Source organism: Dendropsophus ebraccatus, chromosome 8, assembly GCF_027789765.1.
Source record: "Dendropsophus ebraccatus isolate aDenEbr1 chromosome 8, aDenEbr1.pat, whole genome shotgun sequence".
Taxonomy (NCBI): domain Eukaryota; kingdom Metazoa; phylum Chordata; class Amphibia; order Anura; family Hylidae; genus Dendropsophus; species Dendropsophus ebraccatus.
Genome location: NC_091461.1, coordinates 98070688 through 98096678, shown reverse-complemented (window position 1 = coordinate 98096678; position 25991 = coordinate 98070688). Strand labels below are relative to the sequence as shown.

At 42.6% G+C, this 25991-nt stretch overlaps 1 protein-coding gene across 1 annotated transcript in view; it reads right to left on the bottom strand.

Annotated features, from left to right (window-relative positions):
• The window catches only part of ACBD6 (acyl-CoA binding domain containing 6), a 63269-nt gene that overhangs the window by 13120 nt on the left and 24158 nt on the right, over nt 1-25991 (bottom strand). The window contains exons 4-6 of the mRNA XM_069979347.1: nt 15664-15749; nt 11345-11450; nt 9252-9341 (exon numbers count right to left, since the gene is read on the bottom strand). Coding sequence (XP_069835448.1) covers nt 9252-9341; nt 11345-11450; nt 15664-15749 — 282 coding nt within the window. The remainder of the gene's footprint in view (nt 1-9251; nt 9342-11344; nt 11451-15663; nt 15750-25991) is intronic.

The window sequence follows — 25991 nt, the reverse complement described above, 5'->3', positions numbered from 1 at the left end:
CATGGATACAGCCAATGACTATATCCATGTTTTCCCACATAGCCTTAGGGCTTTATCCAACTTCAGCAGCCACCGCTAATCAAATGCCGAAAGTTCGGGTTTGGATGGACTCGAGCATGCTCCAGGTTCGCTCATCTCTAGCAGTAGCAGGTCCAGGAGCTACTGAATTGTAAGAGCTAATAGCCGCAGGTAGAGGTAAATTATAGGTGCTACTGGTAACTGTGGGCAGCATCTGGACTTGCATAAATGGGCAACATCATTAAAAGGGATTTTCCAGGAAAAAAAAAAAAAAAAAAAAAAAATTTTTTATATATATATATATATATATATATATATATATATATATATATATATATATAAAAAAAAAAACTTTACGAAAAACAAAAACAACTGTCAACAATGTCTGTGCCGGGAACTGCAGGACTTCAGAAGCACCGTCCTGACACACTTTGATATACTGACTCTCCCCCTAATGTCCATTCCAATGCATATTGACATTAAAATAGACATTACAACAAGGGAAGCTGCCTCTGTGAGGAGCACTGCCGCAGTATAATGAAGCAGAGCGAGCCGGGATTCACCGTTATCACTGCTCACTTTGCTTCCCTACGCCATGGCTGCAGCGTTCTTCACATACACCGCTTTCCTGGTTGTAGTATTTACTTTAATGCCAATATGCATTAGAACAAAAACTAGGAGGAGGCTCAGGATATCTGACTGTGCAGGGACCAGGGCTTCAAGTCCATCAGTTCCCAACACAGTCACTTGTGGGAGCAGAGGGGTCGTGTCGCCCTTTACTGCTTCCAGTCAATGAAAGCATAGCTAAAGGAAAAAAAAAATAGAAAATTATATTAAAATTTTATTACAAAGGTAACTTTATAAATATACAAAAATATTTTTTCCAGAATACCCCTTTAAAAAGGAGAAGTGCGCAGTAGCACGTTTCACTCCTCAGGTCACTGTGATCTTTGTCTAGACAACTACATTATAAATCTATGGGGACGCTGGATAGTTGCATCTACTAAAACCCTATAGCTATACTAGCAGCAGCGCCTGTGACTTTCTCTCTGCAACTGCTCCTTCCTCCCTCCTCCGTAGAATTCTAAGGACGTCTGCTGTAATAATGCTAAGCAAGTTGATAAAATGTCTAAATATCGGACTCCTGGTTTTTACTGGTAAAACAAAGTGAGAGATCAGTGCACCAGTGCGTGCGTGCATGTATGTATGTATGTATGTATGTATGTATGTATGTAGAGGGGGTTTGAGAAGTGGAGAACTTTTCTTGTTTAGTAAGACCTATCACAGTCTATTGGTGTGTTTACATGGAACGATTATCGTTTAACTTTTCACAACGATCGCATTTGAGAGATAAGCGTCTTGTGTAAACACTGCGTACAATCAAGCGACGAGCGATAAATCTTTCATTGTGATCTTTCAACATGTTTTCAAATAGTCGTTGGTCGTTCACTAACAATTAGCAGATCCCTCTGTCTTTCAACAATTCACCCTGTGTGTGAGATGGGCTTATGCGATCCTACAACAAATCGCAATAACGAATATATCATTCCGCCTAAATGCTGTTATAAAAAAGTTACTTCGAAATCGGGCGAATTATCGCTCCGTATAAATGCAGCATAACTCAGCCTGTACTACTGAATTATGGAAAAATATTAAAGTGATTGTTTACCACTTACACGTAATGAGGACAGGAAACCCCCTTTCAGTTATCCCCATTTCCCAAGATAGGAGATAAGAGGAGTAGCAGGGTCAGGGCCTGGGTCTAACAGCTAGGACCCTGTGATCTGGGATACAAGGGTCCCCGGAGTAAACGGTATTGAACCTGGAAATGTTCGATGACTCCACAGAGAATTAATGGGGCAGTGGTTGTTCATGCGAGTACTACACCATGCATTCATTATATATATATGTCCCCATTCTTGGGATCGGTGGTGATCCCAGTGGTTGGACCTCTACCGATCTATGTGTTTTTCCCCCCATCTTGTAAAATTGGGATAGCTTAAGGAGATTGGTTAACCCCTTTTAACGTAGTATAGTTAGTTAAAATGACTGCATATTGAAAAGAAATGAGCGCAACTCGAACATGCTCCGATCGATCGGCAATGGAATATCGGTGGCGGAAGAAGTTGAATGCAGCCCTAGGGAGTCTTCTTCAGCCACCGGTATTCAAGTGCCGAACAGTCGGAGCGGAGTGACGCTCATCTCTAATATTGGAATACTCATAGTATGTGCTTGCCTGCCTACCATATGTCTCTGTAGCAGCAACTACAAAAAACCCCCCCAAAATTTACATTACCACAACGCAGTTTATCGCCAATATGTGACGGAAGGAAAAATACACGCTGGTCATGAAGCTGAGCTCAAAGCGGTATCACTTAACCAAGTAGAATCGGAAGTCATCCCATTTTAGATATAGAACTGTAAGAAGCCTTGAAAACTCTTGGAGGAACTAATACCAGGAAGCAGATGTTACACACGTGCCGGCAGAGTAAATGTCTATTTAACCAGCGGTTCTAAAACTGGACGGAAGAATGATTGTGGAGCTTTTTGTGTACTACAAGTAATAACAGTATCTGCCTCCGCTGGGATTTGGAAATATAAAAAGCAATGGCAAGAGGTTTTAAGAGGCTCAAAGGGAGTGTCACGGTGCATGTTTTGCTATCGCCTGCTAATCCTCTCTGAGAGTTTCCTAATCTGCCTTGTGAGATGTCAGAATTGAGCTTGAAAAGGGAGCACAAGATGCTGCAATGGTTATTGGAGTGAGGGTCTGTGCTAAAAGGATCAGGAGGTGCTGGGTGGAGGGGGCTGGGGAACGGATAAAGCTGGAGGTCTAATCAAATCAGCTGGGAAAGCTGCAGTCTCTCAGCAGTAACCTTGCCAATCAGAGAGGGACGGAACATGCCTGTGCACACTAATCCCAGGGTGTCCTTCACCCCATCCTGATCACAAGGCAACCCCCAAAACACCGCTATACATCATCACATCTACAATCCAACCAGTGGGGTGCATTTATCCATCAGCTCAATGGGAGAAGTATCGGCGCTCTGTAGGAACAGTAATGTGACCGATGTGTCACAAGTCACAATGTTGTATCCAAAGGCTTAGTATATATGAAGACCCCTCATATAGGTATTATTCTGCAGCTTCTATGTGTTACATACCTTTAGGTTAGAGCTGTACAGTATGTAGCATCGTCGCCGCAGCATTTACAGTAACAGAAGAGGACGTAAAAGGCTCACCATAAATTCTTCTAGAAGGACTCGATCAATTCCTTTATAAAAATGTAGATTTATTGCATTCTTCATAAAAGGTTGTAGTAATTACAGGAAAAATCATAACAGCTATTGTACTTTACAGTCTTTAGTGTCACATTCCCTGGGCCTTCTCAGTGTGTCCCTCCTGATATCCTCATATCGCCTTATGGCTCATGGTGGTCGTCCATCCATATCTCCCCCCAATGTTATATAGTGGCAGCCATGTTCTTGTATACGCATATATGGAAGACTGATAACAGACTTCCTATACCCCCGCGCCCCAAGAGTGTCTCGGCCTCTATACAAATCATGAGGCAGACCTTACACGGAATGCAGCGTACAATTTTAGGTACCTGTATGTAAAAGAGTAGCCAGCTGAACTGGAGGAGGTGCAGAAGGCGGCAATTAAAGGTGTTTAAGAGGACCCGTCACAGTAATAATGCAGTCCAATCCAAAGCCTCAGGTGCTGAGCAGATTGATATATAGTTTTGTCCTGTAGTCAATGCTCACTGTAGGCTGAATAGCCAAGTGGGCGGTCCTACTTATCTTAGGCTAAGTGTGAAGAAAAAAAAAAAAAAAAATCTGTCTAGGACCACCCACTTGACTTTTTATCCCAGAATGATATTTACATGAAGAATTAATAAGTTATTCTAGAAAATAAATATATATGCATCAATCTGCTCAGTTCCTTAGTCACCTGCATTTCCAACGTAACAGGTTCTTTATCAGGAAAAAGGTGGATTGTAGGACTAGATGCAGCAGGTCAAGTTCCCCCGAAACAGCCTGTAGCCTGCCCTGTCAGACTAATGGCTAAACTTGTATTTTTTGGAATGAAATAAAGAAGTTTTCTACTAATGGTGAGTGCCGTATCTGTTTCATTCTTTGTGCACTTGAAGATTGTAGAACCATGAAAGGTTATCAAACTTGGGTTCATTCAGTTTGGATAACAGACGTCTTTGGAGTTAGCTGATCACAGAAAGCACAGCAATCTTGCATTTTTTTTTTCTTACACCTAGGCCTGTTGCCATGACAAGGGGGCATCCTCTACGTCTAGGGGAAAGAAGATGCTTATTCTTTACTGTAAAAGCAGTGATACTATGTAACTCTCTACCACATGATGTGGTCAAGGCTGACCCACTAAACAAGTTCAAGGGAGGACTGGATGCTTTTCTTAAAAAAACAAAAATATATATATATATATATATATATATATATATATATATATATATATATATATATATATATATATATATATATATATATATATATATATATATATATATGCACGCACACACACACATACACACACACACATATACACACACACACACACACACACACTATAATGGGCAATAGACTTGATGACAGGTCGCTGATCCAGGAATATATTCTGACTGCCATATTTGGGGTCAGGAAGGAATTATTCGCCTGGGTTTGGGGCATCCGGCATCTAGTTCATAAGAGTTTTTGCTCTCCATGGATTAGCACAGCAGGTCTATAGGTTGAACTTTATGGATTTGATGTCTTTAAAAAATAAATAACTAATTTTTTTCCCCCCAATCTTACCAACTATGTAACAAAAGTTGTCCCTGATCTCAAAATGCAGCTTCACTATTCTGTAATATACATACTTAAATGCCTTGTACCAAAGTAAAATCATGTGAAACAACAAGTATGGAAAGTCACATATATTGGTACTTCAAAACCAAACAGCTGGAAGTAGAGAGACAATCCTTGTGTCGGCTCTGCCCTGACTAGTCTGTATGTTCTAATAGGGGACCGCTGCAGTACATTACACAATGGGCTTCTATTTTCATTGAATCTGAATTCTCCATGAAGATTATTTTGTTTTCTGGTTTGCTCACACATCTTGTGTCATGCTGCGATCTTTGTGACAATAATGCATTGTGTGAGTAAACCCTTACAATACAGTCACACTATACTTTGTTGTGATCTATATTGTGGACTTTTAGCTAAATGAATGCTTCTGTATTAATAAGTGCTTTTAGCGAAAGAATCTTCTATCCAACATTCTTACAGTTTACGCTGCTATAATATACCATGCCTACAATTAGCTTTTTTTGTGTTAAGAGTCGATGAAACAGAAGCCGTCAGTCCCATCAGTGTTTCTCACATGTAACATCTTCTGTAAGACCCCTGTAACACACACATCTATAATTGTATGAGAAGCGTGGAGTAGGGTGACTAGACTTACACCTGTAGGTCAGGCTGGAGATGAGTGCTGGGAAGGTACAGATGGGAGGTGGAGCTGGCTCCTTTGGGAGAGATATTTATGGGTATTGATCTGCGGTGAGCGCAGTTAGGAGGGGGACTCTGCCCTCAATTAACTTATGAATCTGAATCCAATACAGCCGGAGCTCTGACCTCGTGCCTCACTCTGCCTGGGCTCATTACTGTTACCAAGACCTCTCTACCCCCTCCCGGACATAATCTGTGCCGCCGACTGGGATCCTGACTGATAGCGGGCCTGTGGCATCACTCACTCACTGCCAATACCAATTGACCAAACCGCCATGACATCACTTTTATAAAGTCAGATGGCAACTTCCTTGGAATTAAGAGGAAACAAACAATTGAGGGAATTGATAACTGCAGGGCACACTACAATACATTAGATGTAAAAGTCTAAAACAAAGACATAGAGACATTACATTAATACAGATCAGTTACTCTAGCAGGCTACAGCATTAATATGAGATACTATGCATCACTTAACTTCTGCTTCAAAGACTGGAAAATAACCCACATTACATAGTCCTGCTGAGTGATAAATACCTATAGCAGTTCTAAGGGATGCTGCACATGTGGCTGTTGCAAAACCACCATTAAAATCTACATGTACCCCTATATAACAATACAGTGAAAACATTTAATAATCCACATTGTTAGAATCTCCCCCACCCATACTGCACTGTAATCTGACCTGTGCGCAGTTACAGCACACAAAGGGGTTGCAGCCCTTCTTTTCTAAAAGCCCAACATATTATTCTGCATTGATATCACTGTAAATTTACAAACCTTGTACACCACTCGGGAAAGCTGGATGATATCCTCTAAAGCGTACAGGTCATTTCAGGTTGCACAGTCCTGTGTATTTACATGATGAGGACTGGCACTATTTCCAGTCATTATATACCTGGTGTATGGCATTTGTCGCCAGTTCTTTATGCTCAATCTCTAAAATTCAGTTGTCTGTGAGTTATTTGGTGAAGTTTAGCCTCAATTATGTCTCCTATACATACACACCATAAGAATCGTTGTCATTAAGAAGGACATTACAGAGCAGTTCTGAGCAGTCAGAACTGTAAATCAAGCCCTGAGGTAAGATTTAAAGGGAACCTGTCACCATGAAAATGCTACCTAAGTTATCAACATTATAAGTTACAGGTGGTGTTGAGCAAATTGAGATAGATATATCTATCTATCTATATCTATCTATCTTTATGGAGAAACATTTAGTATAAATTGCAATTTATTGATTGAAATCTCTGATGTTTCAATGCTAAAGAGTCTAGTCCAGAGTGACATTGCCCACTGGACTCCTTAAAGCGGTTAACCAGTGCTACAAAAACATGGCCACTTTTTCCCATCTTGTCTCCAGATTGGGTGGGGTTTGAAACTCCGTTCCATCAAAGTAAATGGAGCTTTACTGCAAATCGCACCTGAACTGGAGACGAGAGGGGGAAAAGTGGCCATGGCTCATACAAACTATGTTGTAACGACAGTGACCATTTAATGATCATTACCATGTGTTACAGAATGGCAGGTCATGTTCTTCAACTTCTGAATAAAATGCAAGAAACCATTTTTTTTTTCACTTAAAAGGAAATCCAGCCATGACTTGCTCTGACAAATTACAGAAACATGGATGCTCTATAGTGAAAATCTGGGGTGTCAAACTCGCAGACCTCCAGCTGACGCAAAACTACAATTCCCATCATGCCTGGACAGCCAAAACTTTAGCTATCCAGGCATGATGGGAATTGTAGTTTTGCCAGAGCTGGAGGGCTGTGAGTTTGACACCTGTTAACAGAATCCACTAATGCAGACACGTTACAAAGATTGGATTTCCCCTCTAAAATATTCAAAAACTTTCCATTATAATACAATACCTTAATACAAGCAAATGCTATAATGTTGATCTGGTCATTATTAATAGCTAAACAAAACATATGACGCTCCGTAGCAAGGTCTAAGAGCAGGAAAATCTTAAGACTTAAGGATGTCTGGACTGCAGGTTGTTGTCAGTAATGAGATGGATTTGGCAATGGATTGAGCGCTCAATAATAATGTTGTTTGTGAGAATCTCTCCCCGTGGAGACGCTCACTCTGCTATTTATTATCTCTGGATTGTCTTCCTCTGAAAGCTTTAAAAAGACCCCCACCCTGCTGCTTATTTCTCTCCTCCCCCTCCGAGCAATCTATTTATAACCACTTTTACCAACCTTGCCTCATATCAGGGGTTCCCTGCAAGCTACTTAGAGTGGGGGTAACCTCTCAAGCCTACAGGTTAATTCCTATCTCCCCCCCAAAAAAATTTTACTTAGGATCAGAAGAGGGAAAAAAAAAAAAAAAAAAAAAAAAAAAAAAAAAAAGGTGCAGCAAAGAGTCGCTATGAAACATAACAAAGCACTTAGGACTTGGACTAAAAACGATAAGAATCCCTTAGCCAGCACAGTGCCTTTACTAATCAGATCCTTTGTACCTACTACCTGTATCCCACTGGCACATCAATCAATAGCCTAAGTGAATTTACTTGTATGGACTTTAGGCATGAAACGATGAACCTTTCTACTAAACAATGTAGTAAAAAATAAATAAAAATAAGGCTTGTATGAAAGAACCAAGCCGCTACAGAAGAACTAAGCCAGAACTCTGGTGCTATGTAGGTGCATGGTGTTGCATCAAAGGAGAAGGCCGGCAGGGTGAAAAATCATTTTGGGCAGGGGGTAGGAGGAAAATAAAGAAAGTATGCTTACGGACCTCGTGCTGCCAGATGTAATTTTCTCCCGGCTGTGGGGCACATCATGACCCAGCTGACACGTCACTGAAGGGTGCGGATTTAGCCCGGGATGTGATGTAGCAGGTCAGATATGCAGACTGTAGGTGGGGTCCAGGAGCGGGATGCGCAGGCTCCGGAACAGGTAAATATACATTCTTTATTTTGTTACCCCCATGCCCAGACTGTAGCAATTTTTTTTTGCCCCCACTGGACTTCTCCTTTAAAGGGATACTATGATGCCTCTAACCTGCTAAATGAGGATAAAAATAACTGATTTTGACCCCCCCTCAGTGTACCCATCCACCCTGGCCGACCCACCCTCCTAATGAATATTCATCCAGGGCTCTGTAGTGATGAGCGTCAGAGTGACGTCAATGTAAAATCGCTCCGCTCCCAAGATGCCGCTTTTCCCGGCACACTGCTCTATACTTTACAGCCAATATCATTCAAGTAAATGGGCAACCAAACCCTGTCCGAATCTCTTGGAAGAGTCTCTAGTTTGGCTACAATGACTTGTGGAGACTAGAGAGGAGCGAACCCTTACTCTTGGCATTTGATTACCAGTGGCTGAAGAAACTGGATGCAGTACCTAGAATACTTGGATAAAACCATAGGGTGTATCCACGTTTTCCAGGACACCTTAGGGCTGCATCCAACTTCTTCAGCCACCGGTAAGCAAATGCTGAGAGTTCGGTTTCGCTAATCTCTAGTGAAAACTAATATAAGCTTTTTTTTTTCTCCATGAAGCATTGGTGGAAAATAAAGTTTTAAAATAAAAAACTTATCACTGCTATGGTCCCAAACATAACACAGAGGACCCAGGTGGATCACTTCACCCTCATGTGTGGTAGTCGTCCATGGATCAGCTACACATAAACCTTAACACACTTCAGTGAAATGTAAAGATGACAAGGCGTTAGGTTTGTTCTCCAGAAGTATTCTGGTAACATCCTTACCTGCATATTTATATGAGCGTTATGAAACAGTAGGAGAGACACCAACTCTGTTCGCCCTCTGTCACAAGCCCAGTGCAGGAGGCTACGGCCCTACAAAGGAGAAAAAAAAAAAAAAAAAACACAAAAAAAAAAACACATTACTCACAAACGTATACGGCTATATGTCCATGTTCACTTACTGTATGTGGCTGTATACAGGTGATCGGTAAACTATGGACCACAGACACCCCATTTTAGCAGGTACCCTTGCATCTGTTGATGTATTCATTGTCACCTGACATCTGACATCAGAGGACACAGGGGCCGCAGCACAGGTTGGACCGCTGGTTTACCCAGAAAGGCTTTGGAAGCTAATCCTGCTCTCACCATATAACATTTCAGCTTGGTGGACCCCAAAAGGTTTCTTTCTGAGATTGTTTTGGAGACCCCTCATACCTGAAAGGCGGCTGGCTGCAGACATATGTAGTAGTTTTATATAAAGAACATAATTCACTTACAGGGATTCTAGAATAAAAGGAGTTACACAAGCATTACAGAACTGATGGATTATCCTGAGAAGGGTCTGACACCCCTGGAGATCGGGTATTTGGAGGGGCTAGCACTGCAGCACAGTATTTTTCACTTTAATGGAACAATGCAGTACCGTGTAACCCTGCTACGGTGCTGTGCAAAAGTTTTAGTTAAGGGTGAAAAAATTCTGCAAAGCAAGACTCTTGCCATCTGACACCGAACCATTCGGCCAATGTCATTAAAGTGGTACCCCAAACTGACAAGCTAGCTGATTGTGGAGGGTGTAAACACTGAAGACCCCCATGCGCACCACCACAGTTAAGTAAAAGTATGTAGCACTACTGCCCCTTCTTCACTGACCTAATACTGATTGCCTATATGGAGCGTCAGCCATCATTTTATTAACTCTGGATAGCCTCTCTAATACAAAACAATGATGAGCCCCTTCCATGCCCCCATCATCTATTTCTCCATTAGTGATATTACCACCGGGCGCAGTATCCTCGATACCACTCATATGTAACCTGGGGATACTATGGAGTAATTACAAAGCAGCATCTATAGCCGTCCACTGGAACTTCCAGTAACTTGATTAAAAGCCAGATGATATCCCACGCCTGAATAAGTCAAAAGTATAAAATATAAAATTACTAGATCCCTCAAATGTATCAAAGATAAAATATGCAGTTAAAGGGGTGCTTAACATCCGAGTCTAGATCATATCGTACCTACCTCAGGGAGATTTATAGAAGATGGTTGGAGCAAAGTGGCCCCTTTTTATGCACATTAATTCCCCGTGCCTCAGGCCATGAATGGATAATTACTTTCCTCATTCAGAGGCGACATATTCAGGAGTGGCCAATGTCAGCGATCGGGCAGGCCAAAAACCAGAAAACATGCTGCCCGATAGGACATTACTGGCAAATATACCAATACAGCCACACACAACATGATACAATATACAAACCATACAGAAAAGAAACAAAATATGAATAAATAAGGGCACAGATTTAGGACCAGTTAACACACTACAGAATCAGCGCCGAAATTCCACTCAGAACCCCCATGGACTAGGTGCCAAATCCCGCCTGCTATATCTTTCAATGGGAGGCGTTACACGCCTCTCCGCTCAAAGAATTGACATGTCCATTCTTTGAAAAGAGAGGCGCGGAGAGCGGAAGCACTAAAGGCCTCCCATTTAAAGAGATAGCCAGGATTCGGCACGGAGTCCACAGGTTCCGATTCTGTAGTGTGAACGGGCCTTTACACAGCAAAGATTTTGGTCCAATATAGCTAGGCCATGAAAACCCACTCTCAGTGACCATGATACCAGGAACCCTGTGTTCCCCTATTTGACTGCAGTGGTGGCCAGACGTGTACTGACTTCGTAAAAATATATGAAAAATAAAGTGACAGTCTGCATGTCCGACTGCTGCTTCATTTAACCAGGGGGGCATAAAGGACCCTCATTCTTACTTTCAGGGTCCCGGCGCTCATGGGTAAACCCCATTAAATTGACCACATCTATCTATCAATATAACATGCACACGCACAGACAGTATATAGTTACACTTAGCACATACCTCATCATCTGCCACATTTACATCAATGGTTCCCAGAGCCAAAGCTTGGGAAATTCGAGAAATGTCATTTTCACGGCAATAGTCAAAGATGTCTTTATCTTCATCCCTACAAATATAAATGACAACATATTAGCAGAATATAAACAAACATTACAAAAAACAACCACATCTGTAGGAGTTTGACACACGGTTGAGAACCACATGGCAAAAACAGTCTACATGCCATGGAGGGCTGCCCCTTGGTTTTATTATATAAAAGCTGCAGTCACATGACTATCGTTGTGTAGCATTACGGCTGATGAACAGGTAAACACTAGTTTGGGAATTGTTACAGAATGTATGAAACCAGCATTTCAGGTATTTAATATTACGCCATGTTCACACTACAGGTGAGTATCAGGGAAGGAGCCAGTCATGATCATTGTTAGTGGCAGTCTATTTAACGAGACAGCCACCTTCCAACAATATTATTACGAAGTAGGGGTTGTACACCAAAAAGTTGTTTCTTTCAAATCTGGTGGCAGTAAGTGCCAGAGATTTGTAATTTTTATATTATTATTATATATATATATATATATATATATATATATATATATATATATATATATATATATATATATATATATATATATATATATAAAAATCTAAACTTTTCCAGCACTTATCAGCTGCTTTATGTCCTGCATTCTTTCCAGTCTGGAGAGCAGGAGAGGTTTTCTATGGGGATTTGGTACTGCTCTGGACAGTTTCTGACATGGACAGAGGTGGCAGCAGAGAAAAATGCACCACTACCTGTGGGACGTAAAGCAGCTGATAAGTACAAAAAGATTTTTTTTTTTTTTTTAAACAGAAGTAAATTACAAATCTCTCGCATTTTCTGGCACCAACTGATTTGAAAGAAAAACATTTTGGGTGGACAAATCCTTCAACAAGCAAAAAGATTGACTGTCTAAACTTTGGAGAGCATTATCTCTCTCTGACATGTTTTCCCTCTTTTGCTCATTTAAAAAAATTTGAGTTTTGTTGGACGTTCAGACCCCCACCAATTACTGAGGCTGAACACTTGTGTCCCCATCTCTCTATAGGAGATAGACTGTAAAGTAGAGCAGAGCTGGAAAGAAGTGCCAGCCAAGTGCTTCTCCCAGCTCATTCCATACAGACTCCTCTGTTACAATTATCCTGTGGGCGTCACTCCCAGTAAGGGTACATTTACACAACACTAATCTGAACGATTAGTAGGGGCCCCATTAGTGTGGCCCCCAGGGATTAGACATTTATTATGAATCCTGTGGAAAGCATCCAATGAGCCCCTCTGTTGCAGATTCTGGTAAAAACACCAGACAAAATAGGGTAGCTGGATTATTTTGTCCAATAAAAGGCCATACTGGGAACCCTAAGGACCCCATTAATATCAATAGGGTCTGGTAGGTGCAGTTTATATCCAGCCTGTCATTCAGGAAATGTCTCATCTAATTTTTTTTTCTAATTAAAACCAGAAACAGATATGCATATTTATCTACTTCTAATCAGTTTTTTTCATTTTCCATTTGTAGTTTGTTTTTATTTTTATTCCATTCAGTCTGATGGAGGCAGCCATTGTGCCTGATCTAACTCATGGACTTCTGTAAGAGATTATGGTTGTCAAGCCCTGTGACTTACAGAGACCATTGTGCGGGGTGGGGGGAGGATGGGCTGTGACCATCACCAATTGACAATAGTAGATCCTGTATTATCTGTGTAAAATTTATCAAGGTTTAAAGGGGTTGTCCGGCGATAAAAAATTATTCACAGAATAACACACATTACAAAGTTATACAACTTTGTAATGTATGTTATGTCTGTGAATGGCCCCCTTCCCCGTGTCCCACCACCCCCACCCGTGTACCCGGAAGTGTGGTGCGCTATACATTACCTGTCACGTGCCGACCACGGTCTCCGATCCTCAGCAGTGACGTCTTCTTCGGGAGGCCGGCGGATCTTCCCGAGTGCCGGCCGCCCTCTGCAGCGTCATCCGAAGCTCAGCCGCGATTGGCTGAGCATAACTGTGCTCAGCCAATCGCGGCTGAGCTTCGGATGACGCTGCAGAGGGTGGCCGGCACTCGGGAAGATCCGCCGGCCTCCCGAAGAAGACGTCACTGCTGAGGATCGGAGACTGCGGACGACACGAGATGCGGTGAGTATAATGCACCACACTTCCGGGTCTAGCGTGGGTGGGGGGAAACACGGGGAAGGGGGCCATTCACAGACATAACATACATTACAAAGTTGTATAACTTTGTAATGTGTGTTATTCTGTGAATAATTTTTTATCGCCGGACAACCCCTTTAAGCCTGGAAACAGGCATAAACCAGGCAAAAATCTACACCTGCTTGTAGATTTTTACGCAATGCCCGAGCCCGGCGCATGGCCAGCTATACCAAGAGTGTGCCTCTTAGTAAATACACCTAGGGAAAAGGGTGCGGGGCTTTATTTAGGATGAGTACGCCAGTCTTGATTAAACTAACAATAGAATGTGGCCCCTTAAGATTTCCTGGTGACTGTTTTGCACGGGCTTCACAGGCTCTTTTGCATATTCATGTTTCCCAGGGGGCAATGCACCTAGGATTTCACTGCATTGAGCGCTTTTACTAGCAGCCGGCAGTGTTATCGTTTGGCTGGTCTCCCTGAGATCAGTGAGCTGTTTCTCTTATGGCTTTACTAGGCATTGCTCCCACCTAGCCAGAATCCTGCTCCACCCTTGAGTGGCAAGTTGGCAACACCCCTGAAACTTCTTTCTGTGGATGGATACCTGGCCTTGGTTTTTCCCTTGTCATTACATTGATTTATGGGGCCACTTAATATGGTGGTTTCCCTACAGGAGCCAACCCTTGGCTGGGTCCTTCCCGGAGGGATATCTGGCTAGTCCTGTGTTACGAGACTCTTTGATAAGGCTCCACGGGCTCTTCTTTTGCATTTTCTTTTTTTGCAGACTGTATTTTAAAACAAGGTAAGGACAAACATAAAACCTAGGCAAGTACAAACAAGTGACTGTTTAGAGAACATAGAAAGTTTAAATTAACCAGGTTGAAAGAAGAAAAGAAAAAAAAAAAAAAAAAAAAAGAAAAGGCAAAAAAGCAACCCATTACAGTGATAGGTAGTAAGAGAAATGAGAGAAGGGTCCTAACAACTTCCTTCCTTCCTCCTGGGAGCTGGAGTCACATCACCTGTAATTATTTCCAGTCTTTAATCAGCCGATACTTGACGCCTCTCAGGGACCAGAAGAAGCGAAAGCTCATCAAGAGCAGCGTCCGCCGCCCTCCGCATCGCACTGAGCTTTTAATTGCTTAGTGTGATTAGGCAATGGTGCGCGAGTGATCATTTTCATAAGAATGGGGGAATGCGGGATGATGGGGGGGCTGCCTCCCCCGGGGTGTGCCGCACACACACACCCAACACTCATGCAATTATTCACACCAGCTGAGCTGCTCCATGGCTGCATGAACACAGGGCTGAACACATTGCAGGAGGTGGGAAGACGGGGTCTTGGGGGACAAAGCGGCACACAGTTATCCGGCGTGTGCCAGTATGCTAAGTAGGCAGGAGATCTGCCAGGACATCAGACTATCCACTGTTGGCAAATAACTTTAATTGCTACAAGTGTCTGGATCCTCCAGCTCTGGTATACACACAGGAACGTGCTATGTCCTATGACATCCATGCTGGCCAGTAATACACAGGAAATTATTTTAAATTTGGTGTGGGGAAAAAACTAAAGTAGTAAATTTTCTAAAGCTTCTGCAATATAGGGACCTTTAGATTTTTTTTCTTTTTCTTTTTACATCGATGTTAATGCTTAAATTCATATTAACATTGACAATGGTTTACAGACTCAAAAAAAACATGTATGGTCTGATCAAAAGCCAACAGGAATTCTGCTAGTCTGTGCACATCTCTGTCTTAAAAGCAAAAGCCTGACTGCCTGACCACACAGACTGACCTGTGATACTTCATGCCAAAACAGTCCATTTATCTGGCAGAGCAACTAATCAATTGCAGAGCCCATCAATCATCCTTGGTAGAACTAGTCGGGCCTGAGCGGAGAGGAGAGGACAGATGGCTGCCCGAGTGAGAAGGATTAATTCAATTCTGATAGATTACTGCAAAGCCTCATGGGACAGAGGAGAGGGAGGAGAAGAAGAGGCACAGAGGAATGTGGGAGACCTGTTATGTGGAGAGAATGAAACGTAAAAATGGAGACAGGGAAGATGAAGACGAGACAATAGGGTGGTAAAATAAAGGAAAATGCTTAAAAAGCTTCAGATATCAGTAAGTAAGTCACCTAAGTGTCTCCTGCACATGGTACAGGCTGCTGACCACTGGACCACCAAAGGATGTCTTGTGCTTTTCAACAGGTTCTTCAGATGCCTATGAGAAACAAGCAAGTAGAGAACTAAATGATAATGCCAAACATTATATACAGCAATTAGCCATGACATTTAGGGAGCTCTTACACTGGGCAGTTTGAAAGCCATAACCAGTTGTGGCTTATAATGAATTACATCCACTCTTTGGTTTGAAAATGATTCATGAGAATGTTTTTTTAGCTTCAAAAGTGCACAGTATAAGAGCACCCTGTGGATATTATATTGCAATAACAGATCCTGAAGCAGGAAGAAAGGGCAAGTGAGCCAGTTTGGCAAGGGCCAGGGGGTGACAGGGTGCTGTCTCCAGTGCACAGTAAGGCTGGGTTCACACTGCGTTTTCAGCATATGTTTAACGGATCCGTTTTTTTTAAACAGACAAAAAAAATTGTGTCAGCAACGTTTTTTGTGTCCGTAAAACAAAAAACGGATCTGTTTTGATCCGTTTTTTTTTTTTTTTTTATAATGGAAGTCAATGGAAAAACGGATCAAAACGGATGCACACATATGCATCCGTTTTTCATCAGTTTTTTTTTTCAAAAAACGGTTTGCAAAAATGCAGTGTGAACCCAGCCTAACTAGCACATCTTTATATCTGATCTTAAAGTGACTGTACCACCAGGCCCAGGTAGAAGCACTGGAGGCGGGCCGACCCACCCATAGTGGGAGGAAACCCCCGCCCCTCTATGATAGGGTTCCATTGATTCTAATAGAGTCACGTCATTGAGGGGCTGGGGTTTCTTCCCCCTGGGGGTGGGTTGGCCCGCCTCCAGTGCTTCAGCCTGGGCCTGGTGGTACAGTCACTTTAATCAAACTGAACAAAAATGGTGGGGACAGCATGGTGCTGCAGGGGGATAGTTCCCATTTAAACTTAATTTGCCATTTCCCTGCCCAAGCCTCCAGCTTCCTCAAATCCCTCTGTATTATATAATCCTCCTCTATGGTGATTACTTTACCAAGTTTAGTGTCATTTGCAAAAATGGAGATTATACTCTGTAGCCCTTCTACAAGGTCGTTAATAACTATATGAAAAAGTGGCCCCAATACTGACCCCTGCGGTACCCCACTAGTAACCGTGACCCAATCAGAGTATATTCCATCAGTAACCACCCTGTTTGCCATCACTCAGCCACTTACCCAATTGCATATATTTTCCCCTTGTCCAAGCATACTCATTTTATAGACCGCAACACAACTACACAATGACTAACTGGAAAGATGCGGTAACTGTTACTGGATACCCAAAATAAAAGTTTCCTTTTCCAACAGTAAAAAAAAAAAAAAAAATCTGGGAAGTTGTTTAGTTGGGGCAGGTGGGCTCAATACTGTTTAATACTGTCTGGTTGAGAATTGTGTTGCCCTTTTCAGCAAAGACATGCCTCTCTTCCAATATATCACACCCCTTTGTCATATGAGGGAGCTATAAAGTGTGTGTGGTTTTTTTTAGCAGTTAGCCATTAAAAAAAAAACCTTTGCCAAAGCTATCAAAACATTTACTAGGAACTTAGTAAATACAGTCCCTCAAAATTCAACAGTTGCATACACTTTATGGATTTTTTGCGGGCGTCTTTGCTCTGAATTGGACACAAAAAAAAAAAATAAACCACACACACACACACACTCCTGGTTGTACCAGCTTCGCCTGATCACACAAGCAAATGCCCTCTAAGCCAATCACTGGCTGAGGCGGGTCACAGGTTTGGCCAGTGATTAGACAAGTGGGGACTTCAGCAGGGTACATATTACTGGTAGTCACACATTGAAGTGACATGAATTTTTGGCTCTATTTTTACTGCACCATGTGAATACGGCCCAACAGCGGATGATTACACAACTATTTGTGTAGCAGGTTGCAATAGTTGGGAGACAAAACACGGCCAGTCTTAAGGAAGAGTTGGGGGGAAGTTTAATATTTTTTACTCTATAGATCACAAGAACAAAAAACCACAACATTAGAAGATTATACTTTTAGCTTACTCCAGCAGACTACAAAAGGCTGGAGATACAGGGGTCCTGTGCCCACCACTGTACAGGCAACTGGGGACACGGCTGAGGCAGCAGTAAAGCCATTTCCCAAAACCTTTAGATGCCATCCATCACTGTGTAATACCGGAATAAGAATGTGACTAGTCCTATGTTTAAAAACACACATTTCCAATGACAGCCGATGCTATATTTCAAGTGTCCATCTGCAGCGGACGCCCAGCCATAAATAAAGCTGCAGAGCTGTAAATTCCCACTGAGCAGGACATTAAAAGGCAGCAGGCAGGTAAACGGGAACCAGCAGAGGACGGGAGGAAGAAGAGGAAGAATACATTATGGATTCCACTTACCATATCTCAGCTATACAACTCTCTCCCAGCCTGTGACATTAACCTCAGGGCGTCACAAACCCTCTTAATAAAATCATACGGCAGATTCCTATGAAGCAGCTACTTACATAGCGGACGAGCGCCGCTGAATACATTCTCTGTAATACCGCTCAATAGATCAATCTGAAAAGCTTATGTCCCTCCACAGTCCCCTGGCCAGACACAAAAACACACATTTCCTGGTAGACATTAGGGCTGTGAATATCAGTCAATGATCCTGTCATCTTGGATTGAATTCACACTATAAAACAGCCTATCCCAAGTAAATCTGCAGCCATAATGTAATAGTCATCCAGCAATACCAGAAGCAGATAAAGGCAGAAAACACTGAACAGAATCCCCCCCTCTGGTACAGGACACTACAGCATTTATGAGATTCTAATAGAAAGGGATAACTAAGAACAATTCGGCATTCTCATGTGGGTTAGGACTTAAAGGGGCTGTCTAGTATTACAAAAATCACAGCTACTTTCTTACAAAATCGTCATCACCCCTGTCCTCAGGTTGGGTGTGATATTACAATTCAGCTCCGTTCACTTCAATGGAACTGAGCTGCAAAACCCACATCCAAACTGAGGACAAGAGTGGTGCTGTGTCTGTAAGAAAGCGTCAGTGTTTCTAAGCCAGGATAACCCATTTAAAATCCTCTCCACTGGCTGACAGACCCATGCCCACCTCTAATGTCGGCTAAGAAGGGGTAGCCATACTGCTTAGAATACATTCACACCACTAATCTGCCATACAGTTAAGTGTGTTATACATCATTGCCGGTGCTCACCCGCGGCAATCCCGACACCCCCACCCACCCCCCGGAACCCACGGGCGGCATGCACACGCCCGCCGCCCAGGAAAAGCAGCATACACCCCCCGGAACTCATGGGCTTCACCACCCCGGAACTCACGGGCGGCAAGCCCCACTGAACCACCGGCGGCACCTGCACCCTAATACCCCCCTCCCCTTCAAGGAACTCACAGGTGGCACCTGCACTGGCCTTCCCGGGAGCCATCACCTTGCCTGCACAGTGAAGGTGCAGGGGCTCACTCGCGGCAAACCTTCCCCCCTCTGAGGACTTCCCCCTGTCTCACCCGCACTCCTGTGAAAAGCAACATACACCCCTGGAACTCATGGGCTTTCACCCCCATCCCCCCCGCCCTTCCGAACCACCGGTGGCACCCGCACCTCTAATCCCCCCCAGGAACTCACAGGCGGCACCCGCACCGGCCTGACACGCTTCCCGGGAGCCATCACCTTGGCTGTACAGTGATGGTGTGTGGTGTCCACGGCTGCACCTCAACATGGTATGTCACACACTCAACTCGACTGTGTCAATCCACTCTGCTATGTCACTAAACTATGCAACCCACTCCACTCTGCTATGTCACTCAGCTATGCAACCCACTCCACTCTGCTATATCTTGTGGCTATCAGCTCTGCTACATTATGTACCAATCAGAGATAAGTATTGCATGATGGGAGATGTAGTTTTCTGACCAGCGCCATGTTGGATATAGTTCGGCTTTTTAAAAAACTTGTAACTATGGAACGGAAGCAGCTAGAAAGATGGGAGAAGGCTCAAAATTCTCAGGGGGACTTGGTGAGTAAGACCAGCTAGGTTTGGGAGCATTTTATTTTTTTTAGGTCTTGGGGGAATACCCCTTTAATTGGTTCTGAGAGGACCACAGTATGTTGAAACAATTATACCATTACATACGGAGTCCAGTGGCCCCAAAGTGTCATCCCAAAGTATATTTAAAAAAAAAACCCATAACAAATAAAAGATTAAATAAGCACAGAATAGAACAGACACTCAATAGAATTTGAGTATTTCATAAAGGGTTGTTTGGGGACTTATTTGGTCATTTTTCACCTGTAAAATGGTCATTTAATGGGTGCAAAAATACACTGTGTGAACATGACCTAAGCAAAACTACAAGTCTCAGCAGCTCTAGAAGGTCTGTCATGCTGGGACTTTTAGTTCAGGACATGAGAAAATTGGATTGCTTTTGCTACAGAACCTTTATTAGATAGAGACACACACACACACAGATATATACACAAACAGACAGACAAACATTCCCTAGTAATACATTACCATGAAGGAGGGAGTCTCTTGCATCTTCAGCAGCTCCCCTGCGCTCTATTTTGTTTCACTCTGCCTCATAGCCTAAAGACCTGAAAAATCATGGTCGGTACGGCTTGGAGTTTAAGGACAGTTGATGATGTCATCGAAGGTCCTTAAACTCCATGAGGTATGGATAATTATCTGTATGCTATCGATGTAGTCCATGCCTGAAGTCCCTGCTGTGTGCTGATGTTGGGCACAGGCAGGGACCAGTGATATCCTGGCATACTGATGAGAGCAGCAATTTAAGGGCCCTTTTACACAGAAAGATTAACTGACAGATTATCTACCAAAGATTTGAAGCCAAAACCAGGAACAGACTATAAACAGAGATCAGGTCATACATGAAAGCGTGAGATTTCTCCTCTTTTCAAATCCATTCCTGGCTTTAGCTTCAAATCTTTGGCAGATAATCTGTCAGATAATCTTTCTGTGTAAAAGGGCCCTTAGTTGATGTATTCTGCCATTATGGCCTCTGAGAAACCATTGTTCGTTCAATCTGTTGTATCGGGGATCACCGTACATTTATTTCTATAGATATTTTATTATAATATACCATTAAAAAATTTAAAAAAATCATATAGCTATATAACTGCATCCTACTGCAGCAGTTTATGTTATATTACATAACCTAAGCCGTAACTATACACCAAAACAATAATGGAAGAACCAAGGACCAGGTAGAAGTTCCATCACATTTCTGTGCGTTGCGGCAGATCCCAGCACATGTCTTCATGTTGTGCCATTATTCATGGTGCTGATCAGCCTTCCTTCCCTAGAAGAGATCTGTCTGCTACTGACTTGGTACACTTGCCAGCTGAGAGAAGGGAGGGGTACATGGACTAAAGAGTCCGCCGCAGCCCTGCTAACAAACAATAAAGCGGTTCTGTCTCTACAGACTTCCCTGGTGACAGATGTTCCTAAATGGCGCAGTTATTTTATGCAAATGTACGTCTGCTCCGGTCTCTCATTTACATACCTGAATAGTAGCAGCTATGATCTTGGCAATAAACTAGCAAGCAAAATTATAGCCACAGGTTGCAATGTGCAATGAGTATGTGAAGGGGGCTGTGTAACTCCTTATGTGCCAAGGGTGTTTTATACACTTGGTTTGTGATTCCTATAAATTGCCGTTCGCTGCCAGTAAAGAAGGCCACTGCAATCTGTTAATGGAAAGCATGGGGAAAGGTTAGATCAACCCTTTAATGTCACAAACGTCTTCTAAATAGTCCGTCCAGCAAGGACAAAACAGGAGAAGACAAACCATGTGTTGTATTAGAAAAGGCCGACACAGGAGGAAGGTCTCTTTGAGGGATCATCCTCTAGATATTCCCAAGTAGACCGCAGCAGAGGTTTGAGGCAAAGACTACCTCAGCCAGGAAAAATAGGTCAGAAAATTATGTAGATTACTAATTTACTTTTATTTAAATAGTCTTCCAGTACTTATCAGCTGTTGTATGTCCTGCTGGAAGTGGTGTATTCTTTCCAGTGTGACAGTGCTCTCTGCTGCCACCTCTGTATGTGACAGGAACTGTCCAGAGCAGGAGAAGTTTTCTACAGAGATTTGTTACTGCTTTGAACAGTTCCTGTCATCGACAGAGGGGCCAGCAGAGAGCACTGAGTCAGACTGGAAAGAATACACCACTTCCTGCAGGACATACAGCAGCTGATAAGTACTGGAAGACTAGCAATTTTGAAATAGAGGTAAATTACTACTCTATAAATATCCGGAGTACCCCTTTAAGTGATGTTTGTAAGGGTCCATTTACACAGAAAGATTATCTGCCAAAGATTTGAAGCCAAAGCCAGGAATGGATTTAGAGAGGGGAGAAATCTCAGGCTTTCCCTTATGACCAGATCTCTGTTATAGTCTGCCTTTGGCTTCAAATCTTTGGCAGATAATCTGTCAGATATTCTCTCTGTGTAAATGGACCCTAGAAGGTTATAATTTTATTACTTTAAGGTAAGGCTGGGTTTGGCTGAGCTGCAGCATACACATCTACTCCATCCCCAGCCTTAGGGTCCATTCACATGTAAAGGATCTGCAGTAAATTTGATGCTGTTTTCAGCCTTTTACTCCTGATGAAGTTATGATGGCATAACGGAACGCGTGGGGTGTAGGTGCTGTGTGCCAGGGGATCCTGCCATTGCTATAGGTCCTGTGTTTACATTATGGATTAGGTTATTTTGGTATACTTTGACTTTGATTACCTGATGTAAATACTTCATTTTTCTTTTCTTCATTTATTTTTTGTATTGATTTATGTGACTTAATATTGTACATTGCATAAAGGCAGGACATTTATTGTGAGGGTTGTACCCCACCTGGCACATTACTTGTTGCCCCTAGTATTTTTGGGGGGGGCACTTGTGTAGTTACATCTTGGCCTATGTATGTTTCTGTTGGTTGTTAATAAAATATATCTTTTTGCATTATATACATATTTCTTGTATACTTTTGGGTGTGCATTATCTTTGGTTAGTCTAGCCGCTGTTTCTTTCCTGTGTATTTATAGCGTTTTTTGGCTAGTTCCTTTTGCACCTCAACCATTATATTTGTTATATGCGGTGCCCGCCACATCAATCTGTACTGCTGGTGTGTTCAGCCTTTTATACTCCAGCGCAAAGTGTCAGAGAAGCATTCCCAAGTCTCTGATCTGAGTTCTATGAAGGCATAGAGAGGAGAAAAGGCCTTACAGTTCTCAGAAGATTAGGCACTTTGGAAAGCCCCCAACGAAAGCATTTAACTTTATACTTACGTGACCACTGCCAACCACAGAATCTTTAGCGCCATCTTGTGTCAACCATCACCAGATGACTGACAGCTTGCTCAGCTCCCGCTGGCTGAGCAAGCTGTAAGGCATGTGAGCAAATGAACGGACGGGTGGGAGTTTTGAATGGCCAAAGCAGGAAGCTTTAAAGAAAAGAAGACTGCTGGCATGTGGCAGGGTCCCAGAACAGACAAATTTTCCTGTGGTGAGTCTCTAAAGTCAGGGTAAGTATTAAAATTAGCTTTGGGGGCTTTTTTATTTTTTTTTATTTTCCCCCACAGGAGTTGTCCTTTAACAGCTAAGTTAGGAAAGTGAACGGCAGTTGACAGATTCACTTAAAAAAAAAAACAAAAAAAAAACAAAAACAAAACACTATCCTATAGTGAACATTAATGGGGTACTGTCCAGAACAAGGGCAATGGTGACTGATCATTACCTGCCATAACTGTACGGCCTGTACACAGTTCAGGCCTCCAGGGTACACAGTTCTCTCTTATCTCCATTTAGGAGGCCAAGACCAAGCTGGGCTCTCTGTCAGCAGTACTCACGCAGGGAAGTCCTTTCTATTACTTATCTGGTCAACCACATGACCACATCTACTTTCCTCTACTGTGCCATGACAGTGCTGATGACTAGGATGAATAGGATGGTTAGGACTGTGCTGGTATAGTAGAATACTAAGGATGGCATGTGAACATGGAAGCTGATGCACTAGATTTCAAGGTGCTATGTGAGCAGTAGGGAAAGAAACAGCAGCAGGATTACAGCAAGTTACACCAAGTACTCAATTGATCACATGGCTCAAGACTAAAGGGATGGGGGACTGGGAGATTACATTCAGGAGTCAGCACTGTGTACATACCATAACGGAAACATTGGTATTTACACAAGGGGAAGCTGTCCGAAACTGTTTGTGTGGCAGGCGATGAGTTTGAAGCCTTGAGTTACCTTGCAGGCACATCATGGACCTGGAGGAGGCAGACAGACTCCCATATTGCATGTACACAGCTCAGATTCTCTCCCTATTCCCTGTGAATAGCACTAAGCTCCTCCCCCGCTTCCTGTGTTCTGTCTTGGTTCTTTGTTGCTAAAGACAGAATTACCCTGAGAAACAGTGGGCAGCAGTTTGCATGAGGTCGCCAAGATTTTAGGAGTTTTTCTGGGGGTAAAAAATAAATTTTTGGTAAAGGTAACTGTAGAAGTGATTTCTAAAATATGTTCAGAATTACTAAGAGATCAGAAACAACTGCGACCATTTAAGTTAGTCACACAGCATGGAATTAAGGACTGTATTTTATAAATTAATATGTAATAGGACTGAAGTGATGGAAGTATTTGTAGCGTTTTTTTTTTTTTTACCTTTTTGTCATTGAAGGGTGGAAATATTCAACTATGCATCGTATATTTACCGCAGCTATCGATGTATATAACCCATGCATCACATACAGAGGATTTACAGCTTTGTATATGACGGCAGGGCTGTAAATTTACCATTTTACCAAGAATCTATAAATTGACAGATGCTCACTGTGTTCTGTACGGACAATATAGGCAAAATCTGTAGCTGGGACCAATGAGACATGATCAGCTGAAGTTATTCTAGGTTTTCATACCTCCCTTTAAGACACGGCATATGCAATGACCATTCAGTAAATAAGACTCTGGCACGGAGGTATTCTTGACAATGCAGATATATAGATTAGTAGATGTGTAACTCTCCGTATCTTACTGTAAGGAAAAGGTTTATGCTGTAAAGCAATATGCTACCATTGGCTCTCCAGCCCTATCCTTTGTCACTCCTCTCCCCCTCCCTCTCCGATATGATTTGTATTCCTACCATACTGACACCAAAGCCATAATTCAATTAGTTGGAGAGCAAAGGATCCCCCAGGAGTAGCATTCTCTTGGCCCAAATCACTGCATTTCTCTGGCAGATGACAGGAGGGCGAGTGTTTGTGTGCTGGGGAGAAACAAACAGGCACGGAGGAGAAAGCTGGCAGTGACAGGTCAGCCTGGTGGAATGAGGCGGCCCACTTACCCTCTCAGGTCCTTACGTGTCCCATAGGGAGGCAGGGAAATGATGTGCACAGACCCGAGATGGGCAGTTAACAAAACACACAGAGACAACCAACTCCCACTGCAACCATAACACATTAATTCACAAACTGCTCCCCTGGGCACCGAGAGTGAAGTATCCGACTCTGAAGAGGAGGGGGCCCAGCGCAAGCAGATGGCTCAATGTCTTGCGGGATCATTTTCCAGATTAAAGAGCAGCGTGATCACAGCCATGTCAGCCGGCGTCATCTCCTCCCTGGTCTTAGAATTGGCAGCAAAGTTTAAATAAAAACCAAGTCCAGGTAGAAAGACCTGAGAGCCCTGCAACCCCCGACACCGCTGTTACCTTATATAAGGGTGAAGGACTTTATATGGTGTTTCTGTGGGTAAGGGAGCCGCACGGCATATATACATGGTGTTTGTATTTTGTTTCCTATTCTGTGGTAGGCATTACAGCTCTGGTTTTTATCTGAGGTGACTCTTAGTTAATGCTAAGCACTTTTTGCACTTTGGGAGTTTACCTTCAGCACCTCAGATTACTAAACCGTATACAAACTTTGTTATTTATTTGATTATTTGTGTAAGCTTTGCCTTTGTTATGTCTGTTTATTGCATGTTGCACTATGTAATGTATACTATTCACTGGTCAAAGCATACCTTACATTTTCTTAATTTTTCACCTATGTGTCGTGTGGCTTCCTTTTCCTTTTGTTTGTCTTGTCGGTTGTTGTAATCCTCCTTTTCGTATGTACATCTTATGAAATAGTTTTTTAATCATGTCTGTTTACAATAATTGTTTCAAATAAACTTTATCATTGATTAATTCATTTTGGGCTCAAATATTTCTTCCTTGCGGGGAGGTCTGTTTGGTGGTATAATATCATTGAATGGTCTATAGTAACCACGTCCTATCTAAAAATCAAAA